This window comes from Bufo bufo, chromosome 5 (assembly GCF_905171765.1).
Source record: "Bufo bufo chromosome 5, aBufBuf1.1, whole genome shotgun sequence".
Classification (NCBI taxonomy): domain Eukaryota; kingdom Metazoa; phylum Chordata; class Amphibia; order Anura; family Bufonidae; genus Bufo; species Bufo bufo.
Window position 1 is genome coordinate 278,988,044 of NC_053393.1, and position 12,421 is coordinate 279,000,464.

General features: G+C 44.7%; 1 protein-coding gene across 3 annotated transcripts in view; it reads left to right on the plus strand.

Moving 5' to 3' along the window:
- The first annotated feature begins 925 nt into the window (after nucleotides 1-925).
- INO80C (INO80 complex subunit C) overlaps nucleotides 926-12,421 on the plus strand; it is a 157,103-nt gene continuing 145,607 nt past the window's right edge. For all 3 annotated transcript variants that reach the window (XM_040433285.1, XM_040433287.1, XM_040433286.1), the window contains exon 1: nucleotides 926-1,071. In XM_040433285.1, the coding sequence (XP_040289219.1) occupies nucleotides 982-1,071 (90 nt within the window). In that variant the 5' untranslated portion in view covers nucleotides 926-981. The remainder of the gene's footprint in view (nucleotides 1,072-12,421) is intronic.

Consider the following 12,421-nt stretch of genomic DNA (forward strand, 5'->3'; position numbering starts at 1 on the left):
TCAATATACTGCGTAGATAGCCACCCATATACTGCACAGAAAGCACACCAATATACTGCGCAGACCACTCAAATATACTGCGTAGACACACACAATAAACTGCGTAGATAACCCCCATATACTGCGTAGATAGCACCCCCAAAAAATAGCGCAGACACCAAAAATATACTGCGTAGACCCCACAACTTCAATATACTGGGCGGACACCACCCAATATACTGCGCAAACCTCCCTATATAATGCACAGACATCCCCCCCCCCATATATTGCGCAGACAGACACCCATATACTGCGCAGACAGACACCCAAATAATGCGCAGACAGACCCACCATATACTGCGCAGACAGACCCCCATATACTGCGCAGACAAAGCCCCATATACTGCGCAGAGCCCCGTATACTGCGCAGACAAAGCCCCGGTTACTGCTCAGACAGACCCAGTATACTGCTCAGACATCCCCCTTATACTGCACAGACATCCCCCCTATATAATAGAACCAAACAATCAAAAACCAATATGAGAATAGCTCCTGCAAAGGGTTAAAAGCGCTTTTAAAATGGATATTTATACTACTCTCGGCGCTTGCGCACTGGGACGTAATTTTTCCTTACCCACACACTGCGCAGGCGCGTACATCGGGTGGATTTTCATGAGTTAACCGCGCTTGCGCACTGGGCCGTAATATTTCCCTACTTCGGCTCCCCGACGCATGCGCAGTGTCCCGGTGTGCTGCTGAAATCGGCAGAGATTTTCCCTATACTGTCCTTTTGCGCATGCGCAAATAGTCAACACTAAGGCACGCCTCCACACGTCATCTCCGATGCGACAGGAAGTCAGGAGGTAGGCAAATCTCACCAAGTTGGGTAATGTAACGCTGGTCATGTGGCCATGAAGGAACATGTGACCAGTGACGTCGCAAACCTCCTTTTAACAACTCCATTCTAGCATCTGCTATTTCTCAGCGGGCCCTTCGCCCAATATGAATGATAAAATGCTCCCTGCAGACGCATCATCCTCCCAGAAAGCGGTGGCTGTCAAATCATTGCCGTTTAAACAATCTAATTTTCTTGTAAGTGCCTATCACCCGTCTGCTTTCACTCCTGTGTTTGTATTGTAGCTCAGTAATTGCTATTGCTAGTACACGTTGGTAGCACATTCACCAAGCAAGGATCATTTTCTGCAGGTACTGTGTCCTCGCCTAGAAAGTTCCATGATGTGCACTGTCTATAATTGTATTGGTTCAGCTATAGTCTTTATTTTACCACCTCCATAATCGGCACTTTCCAGCTGTCTATAGAGCAAATGTTCTACAGACTTGTTATTCTCAAAAATGCACTACAGAGCTTAAAATAGTGTTTTCCCTTCTTGATGTACTACCACTATTACATGTTTACCGAGAGGTTTTAGAAGGCAAGATGGTTTTCGTTGTATTGTGACAATGGAATGGAATCAGTTATTTTGTAATTGCAGGACATAGAGTAAGACGGACAAGAATAGGACATGTTCTATCGTTTTTGTCGAATGGCCATGCGAACATATGGAAACCTCATTTCAGTTTTTTTTGTAAACTCATTGAATTAAATGGTTCCACATAGAGGCTGCAAAAAAACAGAACGGACAAGGAAAACAAATATGTTCGTGTGCACATTGTGGTTACAGGACCTGTGGTGATGTCACTGTCGTGAGCAGCCACTTGTGGGAGGAGTTAAAGGGTTTAACCCATGACTAATCTAAAAAATAAAAATCCACTTTGGATGAAACATCCGAAGTCGATTCGCATAAAACTTTGTTCTAATACTGTATGGAGCAGGAGCTCCGTACAGTATTAGAATATATTGGCTCTGATGACCCGAAGTTATTGTTTCGTGATGTCTCGTGAGACTTTGCGCAATAACTTAATAAATTAATTTGTACTGTAAAAAAACATTTCCCGAGTGGTACCTTGGAACCGAACCCGAGTTAGAGAAATGTTTTTTTTACAGTACAAATAATTTCTGAAGTTATTGGGCAAAGTCTCACGAGACTTCGTGAAACAATAACTTCGGCTTTTGCTCCGTACAGTATTAGAACAAAGTTTGATGCGAATCGACTCGTTAATCCCTAATTATATAGTACACAACAAGCCTTAATCACCCCTGTACCTCAGATGGATCCAGAGATCTCCCTGCTCTTCTAGATTTGTATCAAGCTGGGAGCTCAGGGGAGTGTCTTTTCTGCTGCAGCTAAGGGGGTGTGTCTATGCTGTCCCTATCACAGCTCAGAAGGCAGTTGAAGGATGAACCTCAGCATGTGCAGCCTTCTTGGGCTACTTTCACACTTGCGTTCGGGGTTCCGCTTGTGAGTTCCGTTTGAAGGCTCTCACAAGCGGCCCCGAACGGATCCGTACAGCCCTAATTCATTCTGAGTGGATGCGGATCCGCTCAGAATGCATCAGTATGGCTCCGTTTGGCCTCCGTTCCGCTCAGCAGGCGGACACCCGAACGCAGCTTGCAGCATTCGGGTGTCCGCCTGGCCGTGCGGAGCCAAACGGATCCGTCCAGACTTACAATGTTAGTTAATGGGGACGGATCCGTTGGAGTTGGCACAATATGGTGCAATTTCAAACGGATCCGTCCCCCATTGACTTTCAATGCAAAGTCAGGATGGATCCGTCTGACTAACTTTTAGACTTAGATTTTTAAAAAAAATATAATGCAGACGGATCCGTTCTGAACGGATACCATCGTTTGCATCATAAGAGCTATTACAGAACTATTCAGATCCAGGTGCTGGTTTTAAAACTGTAGAATACCACTTCACATCCGCCCATAGGATTTAAACAGCAGGGCAACCCAGCGAGAAGGCAGGGACAGTTCCCAGGTGTCCCTGCCTTCTAGATCGCTGTATACACAGCGCTCGTTGAGCGCTGTGTATATAGATTAGGAAGCGTTATCCGCTTCCTGTCCCGGCCTGGTGGTCATCTGACCGCCGGGGCCGAGAGAGTGCAGGAGCTGTCGGGTCTTCCATAGACCTCGTTCAGCCCTGCACTGAGGCTGTACAGTGTTGTATTCTGCTGTACAGCCTCTCTGGGGGCTGTATTTCCCTTGTAACTGTTACAGGAGAAATAAGTTAAATGTACCCCAAGAGGGGACAAAGTGTAAAATAAAAAAATAGTGTTTTAAAATAAAAAAAATAAAGGTTTCACATGTACAAAAAAAAATAATCCCCAATTAACCACCTCAGCCCCCAGTGCTTAAACACCCTGAAAGACCAGGCCACTTTTTACACTTCTGACCTACACTACTTTCACCGTTTATTGCTCGGTCATGCAACTTACCACCCAAATGAATTTTACCTCCTTTTCTTCTCACTAATAGAGCTTTCATTTGGTGGTATTTCATTGCTGCTGACATTTTTACTTTTTTTGTTATTAATCGAAATTTAACGATTTTTATGCAAAAAAATGACATTTTTCACTTTCAGTTGTAAAATTTTGCAAAAAAAACGACATCCATATATAAATTTTGCTCTAAATTTATTGTTCTACATGTCTTTGATAAAAAAAAAATGTTTGGGTAAAAAAAAAATGGTTTGGGTAAAAGTTATAGTGTTTACAAACTATGGTACAAAAATGTGAATTTCCGCTTTTTGAAGCAGCTCTGACTTTCTGAGCACCTGTCATGTTTCCTGAGGTTCTACAATGCCCAGACAGTACAAACACCCCACAAATGACCCCATTTCGGAAAGTACACACCCTAAGTTATTCGCTGATGGGCATAGTGAGTTCATAGAACTTTTTATTTTTTGTCACAAGTTAGCAGAAAATGATGATTTTTTTTTTTTTCTTACAAAGTCTCATATTCCACTAACTTGTGACAAAAAATAAAAAGTTCTATGAACTCACTATGCCCATCACGAAATACCTTGGGGTCTCTTCTTTCCAAAATGGGGTCACTTGTGGGGTAGTTATACTGCCCTGGCATTCTAGGGGCCCAAATGTGTGGTAAGGAGTTTGAAATCAAATTCTGTAAAAAATGACCAGTGAAATCCGAAAGGTGCTCTTTGGAATATGGGCCCCTTTGCCCACCTAGGCTGCAAAAAAGTGTCACACATCTGGTATCTCCGTATTCAGTAGAAGTTGGGGAATGTGTTTTGGGGTGTCTTTTTACATATACCCATGCTGGGTGAGATAAATATCTTGGTCAAATGCCAACTTTGTATAAAAAAATGGGAAAAGTTGTCTTTTGCCAAGATATTTCTCTCACCCAGCTTGGGTATATGTAAAATGACACCCCAAAACACATTCACCAACTTCTCCTGAATACGGAGATACCACATGTGTGACACTTTTTTGCAGCCTAGGTGGGCAAAGGTGCCCAAATTCCTTTTAGGAGGGCATTTTTAGACATTTGGATACCAGACTTCTTCTCACGCTTTGGGGCCCCTAAAATGCCAGGGCAGTATAAATACCCCACATGTGACCCCATTTTGGAAAGAAGACACCCCAAGGTATTCAATGAGGAGCATGGCGAGTTCATAGAAAAAAAATTTTTTTGGCACAAGTTAGCGGAAATTGATTGTTTTTAATTTTTTTCTCACAAAGTCTCCCTTTCCGCTAACTTGGGACAAAAATTTCAATCTTTCATGGACTCAATTTTCCCCTCAGCGAATACCTTGGGGTGTCTTCTTTCCAAAATGGTGTTATTTGTGGTGTGTTTGTACTGCCCTGGCATTTGAGGGTCTCCGCAATCATTACATGTATGCCCAGCATTAGGAGTTTCTGCTATTCTCCTTATATTGAGCATACAGGTAATGAGATTTTTTTTTTCCGTTCAGCCTCTGGGCTGAAAGAAAAAAATGAACGGCACAGATTTCTTCATTCGCATCGATCAATGTGGATGAAAAAATCTCTGCCAGAAAAAGAAAAAGGAGGGGAAAGGCGTCTGCCAGGACATAGGAGCTCCGCCCAACATCCATACCCACTTAGCTCGTATGCCCTGGCAAACCAGATTTCTCCATTCACATCAATCGATGTGGATGAATAAATCATTGCCGGGATTTTTTTTTTTATATATACAAAGTGTTTGCCAAAGTATATGAACACCGCCACCTCCTCAGCTCATATGCCTCGGCAAACGTATCTTTTACTGCAGAGGAGAAATCTCGTCTTGCAGCGCCGCATACACCGACTTGCGTGTAATCTGACAGCAGCGCAATGCTTCTGTCCGAATGCACATCAGTGCTGCAGCTAGTCGATCGGTTGGTCCACCTGGAAGGTAAAAAAAACAAAACAAAAAAGAAAAAACCAGGCCGCAATGCAATAAATTTATTAACTGTTGAACAGAACATAGAAACTTTTTTTAAACTTTTTTAACTGAACGTTTAACTTTTTTACTTACCGGTAATTTTTTTTTTGTTTAGTTTTTTTTACCTTTATAGAACAAACCTCTCTGTCCCATGGGGAAGATGTGCAAAGCGCAAATCGCCCAAAGATGTGGCGAAGTACGTTATGCACTTTATCCCAGGTGAAAGGAGAGGTTTGCAGCAGCTGTGAGTGAATGGGCCCTAATAGCCCTGTGTGCCTGTCCTGTGAGATGCAATCCCTATGCTAAGTGTACCTGTGTGTGGTACTTCCGGCAACACTCTCCATAGCATAGGGCAGGGTGGTCAGGACAGAAATAGCGGGTGTCACGCCTTATTCCACTCCTGCTACAGACACGACATCTTTTTCGGGGTGACGGTTGGGTTGAGGTACCAGGAACGACACTGGGGAAATGTCGCTCGTGTAGACGGCTAACTACACTGGTGGATGGGGCCACGGAACCTTCTGGATACAGGAGGTTCTCGATGATCTCTTCCTGGAATTTGAGGAAGGATCGTGTTCTCCCAGCCTTACTGTAGAGAACAAAACTATTGTACAGCGCCAATTGAATCAAATATACAGACACCTTCTTATACCAGCGTCTGGTTCTGCGGGAAACTAAATACGGAGACAACAACTGGTCATTGAAGTCCACCCCTCCCATGAGCCCATTATAGTCGTGGACACAGAGGGGCTTTTCAATGACACGGGTTGCTCGCTCAATTTGGATTGTCGTGTCTGCGTGAATGGAGGAGAGCATGTAAACGTCACGCTTGTCTCTCCATTTCACCGCGAGCAGTTCTTCGTTACACAAGGCAGCCCTCTCCCCCCTTGCAAGACGGGTGGTTACAAGCCGTTGGGGGAAGCCCACGCGACTAGTTCGCGCGGTGCCACAGGCGCAAATCCGTTCTAGAAACAAATGCCTAAAGAGGGCCACACTTGTGTAGAAATTGTCCACATAAAGATGGTACCCCTTGCCGAATAAGGGTGACACCAAGTCCCAGACTGTCTTCCCACTGCTCCCCAGGTAGTCAGGGCAACCGACCGGCTCCAGGGTCTGATCTTTTCCCTCATAGATCCGAAATTTGTGGGTATAGCCTGTGGCCCTTTCACAGAGCTTATACAATTTGACCCCATACTGGGCACTCTTGCTTGGGATGTATTGTTTGAAGCCAAGGCGCCCGGTAAAATGTATTAGGGACTCGTCTACGCAGATGTTTTGCTCAGGGGTATACAAATCTGCAAATTTCTGGTTGAAATGGTCTATGAGGGGCCGAATTTTGTGGAGCCGGTCAAAAGCAGGGTGGCCTCTGGGACGGGAGGTGGTGTTGTCGCTAAAATGCAGAAAACGGAGGATGGTCTCAAATCGTGTCCTGGACATAGCAGCAGAGAACATGGGCATGTGATGAATCGGGTGCGTGGACCAATATGACCGCAATTCATGCTTTTTTGTCAGGCCCATGTTGAGGAGAAGGCCCAGAAAAATTTTAAGTTCGGAAACTTGGACTGGTTTCCACTGGAAAGGCTGGGCATAATAGCTTCCCGGGTTTGCGGTTATAAATTGTGTGGCATACCGGTTTGTCTCTGCCACGACTAAGTCCAAGAGCTCCGCAGTCAAGAACAGCTCAAAAAATCCCAGGGCTGAACCGATTTGAGCCGTCTCAACCCGAACTCCAGACTGGGCGGTGAAAGGGGGAACTACTGGTGCGGCTGAAGTTGGTGACTGCCAATCAGGATTTGTCAGCACCTCAGGGACTCTAGGGGGTCTACGGGCCTGTCTGTGCGGTGGCTGCGACGGGGTAACTATTGCACGTGCCACCTTCCAGCTTCAACTGCCCTTCTGGTGCTCGCTACTTCACCAGGTTGTACGGCAGTGCTGGTACTAGGTCCAGGAATGGCTGCGCTGCTGGTGTATGCCTCACCACGTGATCCGGCAGCGACAGCCCCACTCTGCTGCTCTTGAAGCGGATCCTGCGTAACCTGTGGTCTAGCGACACTGGGCCTGGTACGCCTGGTGCTATCAGGGACCTCCACCTCCTCGTCCGAACTTTGGGTCAGAGAGCCACTGCTTTCCACAGGTTCATATTCTGACCCGCTAGATTCGTCACATGAGGGTTCCCACTCCTCATCCGACTGGGTCAGAATCCTGTAGGCCTCTTCAGAAGAATACCCCCTGTTTGACATTTTGGACTACTAAATTTAGGGGTATTCCCTGAGACTACCCAAGAAAAAAAGCAAACCTGTCTTACAAAGGGGAGGCTAGCGAAGTACCGGAGGCCGCTGTGGTTGATAAAAAATATCAAAACAGATTTTTTTTATCGCCGCAGTGCGTGTAAAATGAATGTGCAGTGATCAAAAAAAAATATATTTTTTGTCACTGCTGTCGGGTGGGCGTGGGTGAACGCATGTGTGGGCGACCGATCAGGCCTGATCGGGCAAACACTGCGTTTTGGGTGGAGGGCGAGCTAAGGTGACACTAATACAATTCTAGATCTGACCGTGATCAGTTTTGATCACTTACAGATACTATAAAAGTACAAATGCTGATTAGCGATACGCTAGTCAGCGAATAAAAGTGACTGCGGTGCGGTGGGGTGGGCGCTAACTGACGCTAACTACCTAACCAAGGGGCCTAAACTATCCCTAAAACCTAACAGCCAATACTAGTGAAAAAAAAAAGTGACAGTTTACACTGATCACTTTTTGTCTTTCACTAGTGATTGACAGGGGTGATCAAAGGGTTAATTGGGGTGCAGGGGGGTGATCTGGGGCTACAGTGAAGTGTTTGGTGTACTCACAGTGAAGTCTGCTCCTCTGCTGGATCCAACCGACGAAAAGGACCAGCAGAGGAGCAGACAAGCCATATAACAGATCATATTTACTAATCTGATCTGTTATATGGCTTGTGATTGGATTTTTTGCAAATCGCCAGCCTGCCAGCCAATGATCGTTGCTGGCAGGCTGGTGACGAACTTGCTGCCACCTCCGGAACGCGATCCTGCATTAGGCGGTCCGGAGGTGGTTAAGTAATATAAAAAAAAAGTTAAAAAATAAATAAAATAGACATATTTGGTATTGCCGCATAAATATATCACATGATCCAACCCCTCCTGATAAACACCATAAAAAAAGTGTAAAAAAAAGAAACGTTTGTCATCTTACATCACAAAAAGTGCAACTCCAAGTGATCTAAAAGGCGTATGTCCCACAAAATAGTACCAATAAAACAGTCGCCTCATCACGTAAAAAATGAGCCCCTACATAAGAAAATCGCTAAAAAAAAACAAAAAACTATAGCTCTCAGGACATGGAGACATTAAAACATGATTTTTTTTTGTTTCAAAAATGCTATTATTGTGTTAAAGTGAAATAAAAAAAGAGTACATATTAGGTATCGCCGTGTCTGTAACAACCAGCTCTATAGAAATATCACATGACCTATCCCCTCAGATGAACACCGTAAAAAAATAAAATAAAAACCGTGCCAAAAAAGCTATTTTTTTTTGTCACCTAAGATCACACAAATGTAAAGTTATGCATCTTGGTAGTAATAATCTCTGCTTCATATGTCCTAGGTGATGTAGCACTGGGAGAGTCACTTATATAGATGGTAGGTTAAATTATAGTATACAATGTCAATCAACTGCTTCTAAGCAGGGCTGTGGAGTCGGTAGATAAATGCTCCGACTCCTCAGTTTTTGGTACTTCCGCCTCCTCTGTATTTAATATGCAAATGTATTTTATACATTCCTTGAAGGAAAGAAAGGCAACATACATGTCATTACCACAGAACTACTGGCTAGGAAGCTGCTGCCTTCTCCTTTGTGTGCTGAAGATAGGGCAGTGGGAGGATCTTGGAAGGGGCAGGGGAAGGGGCATTTATTTTAAAACATGATTTCCTTAGTAGAATCCCATAGTCATGTTTAAAGTTGAAGCTAACAATCAGAGTTTACAAGTTTTTATAGCCTTAGCTGAATGACAGCAGTTTTTCAAATGGTTTACAGCTTCAGTCTTGAGCTATTGACTATCCATTCCCTTCTACAAGTGTCTCTAGTCCTGCAAAAAACATATTTACCTAATCCGTTATCAGTGAGAGGCTAGGTTAACCATGGGCGTTGCGTTCCCTGTAACAGCGGAACACAACACAATGGAAAGTATAAGTATTGCCGCTCTTTAACTGTGCGTTGCGTGCCATATAGTGAAGCATTTGAAAAGCATGCTTCTTCACGGTCACTTAACGTGTTCGTTTTATAGTAACGTGACGCCTTGGCCTTTATTCTTACAGTAGAGAAGTACCGTATTTTTCGCCCTATAAGACGCATTTTTTCCCCCCCAAAAGTGGGGAAAAAATAGCAGTGCGTTTTATGGGGCGAATGCTGCGACCGTCCGGTGAATAGGCTGAGAGGGAGGAGGGCCTGGGGGCCAGCATCTGTTTCTGTAATGGCAGCGGGGCCCGGTGCAGTCACTGTATTCTACTACACCGGGCCCCACTCACTGTAGTATACGGTAATCATATCTAACTTGTGGGTATTGTTAAAGTATTCCAATCATCTTAAATCTAGCGCTGTACTACTTACTACTAATTTCTTGGCAGTCGGGAGGCTGGGTGGGCGCTCGTAGCGTAGCTCACTACGTCACTACTACCCACAATTTAGATATGATTACCGTATACTACAGTGAGTGGGGCCCGGTGTAGTAGAATACAGTGACTGCATCGGGCCCCGCTGCCATTACTGAAACAGATGCCGGCCCCCATTCACTACACAGGGACACTTATGGGGGATCTGTGGATGACATATAAGATAAGATGCTATATATGTGCCATCCACAGATGCCCCCATAACAGTGCCATCCACAGATCACCATTAGTTCAAAACCCACCAAAAGCACACCTTTTGGTTCAAAATATATTTTTTCTTATTTTCTTCCTCAAAAACCTAGGTGCATCTTATGGGGCGAAAAATACGGTAATTAATTATACCTTTTTGTGAATTGGGACATTTAAACTTTCTTATTTTTTTTTTTATTTATTCCAATTTAAATTTAGTAGTAGTCGGTTCATTTTTTGCCGACTCCAGGTACCCAAAATTGCCTCCGACTCCTCGACTCCACAGCCCTGCTTCTAAGGCCACCAGGATACTGTCATGCATTAAACGAGGCATGGAATCGTGGGGCAGGGAAGTAATACTACCACTTTACAAAGCGCTGGTGCGGCCTTATCTGGAATACACAGTCCAGTTCTGGGCACATAGAAAGGATTGCAGCTGGAAAAAGTACAGAGGAGAGCGACTAAAATTATAAGGGGCATGGAGGGTCTTAGTTATGAAGAAAGTTTAAAAGAATTGTATTTTTTTAGTCTTGAGAAGACGTCTAATGGGGGACATGTAAATGGCCCATACAAAAAAATACGGCAAAAAGCTGTTCCATGTAAAATGTGCTCAAAAGACAAGGGGACACTGCCTCTAACTGAAGAAGAAAAAGTTCAGTCTCCAGAAGCGTCAAAGCTTCTTTACTGTAAGAACTGTGAATCTGTGGAATAGACTTCCTCAGGACGTGGCCACAGCAGGAACAGTGGACAGTTTCAAAAAGGGTTTAGACAAATTCTTAACCACCTCCGGACCGCCGAACGCGTCCTGGAGGTGGTTAATTGATTCCTCCTGGACGCATATACGCGTCCTCTCGCGAGACGCGATATTTCCTGTGAATGCGCGCACACAGGCGCGCGCGTTGACAGGATCGGAACGTAAGCGAGTGGATCTCCAGCCTGCCAGCTGCGATCGTTCGCTGGACAGGCTGGAGATGCGATTTTTTTAACCCCTAACAGGTATATTAGACGCTGTTTTGATAACAGCGTCTAATATACCTGGTCCTCTGGTGGTCCCTTTTGTTTGGATCGACCACCAGAGGACACAGGTAGCTCAGTAATATGTAGCACCAAGCACCACACTACACTACACCCCCCCCGTCACTTATTAACCCCTTATTATCCCCTAATCACCCCTGATCACCCCATATAGACTCCCTGATCACCCCCCTGTCATTGATCACCCCCCTGTCATTGCTCACCCCCTTGTAAGGCTGCATTCAAATGTCCGTATGTGTTTTGCGGATCCGATCCGTGGATCCGTAAAAAACATACGGACATCTGAATGCAGCCTTAAAGGGGGGTGATCAATGACAGGGGGGTGATCACCCCATATAGACTCCCTGATCACCCCCCTGTCATTGATCACCCCCCTGTAAGGCTGCATTCAGATGTCCGTATGTTTTTTACGGATCCACGGATACATGGATCGGATCCGCAAAACACATACGGACATCTGAATGCAGCCTTACAGGGGGGTGATCAATGACAGGGGGGTGATCACCCCATATAGACTCCCTGATCACCCCCCTGTCATTGATCACCCCCCTGTAAGGCTCCATTCAGACATTTTATTGGCCCAAGTTAGCGGAAATATATATTTTTTTTCTTCCAAAGTCTCATATTCCACTAACTTGTGTCAAAAAATAAAATCTCACATGAACTCGCCATACCCCTCACGGAATCCAAATGCGTAAATTTTTTTTGACATTTATATTCCAGACTTCTTCTCACGCTTTAGGGCCCCTAGAATGCCAGGGCAGTATAAATACCCCACATGTGACCCCATTTCGGAAAGAAGACACCCCAAGGTATTCCGTGAGGGGCATATTGAGTCCATGAAAGATTGAAATTTTTGTCCCAAGTTAGCGGAAAGGGAGACTTTGTGAGAAAAAAATATAAAAAATCAATTTCCGCTAACTTGTGCCAAAAAAAATAAAAATTCTATGAACTCGCCATGCCCCTTATTGAATACCTTGGGGTGTCTTCTTTCCAAAATGGGGTCACATGTGGGGTATTTATACTGCCCTGGCATTTTAGGGGCCCTAAAGCGTGAGAAGAAGTCTGGGATCCAAATGTCTAAAAATGCCCTCATAAAAGGAATGTGGGCCCCTTTGCGCGATCTAGGCTGCAAAAAAGTGTCACACATCTGGTATCGCCGTACTCAGGAGAAGTTGGGGAATGTGTTTTGGGGTGTAATTTTACATATACTTA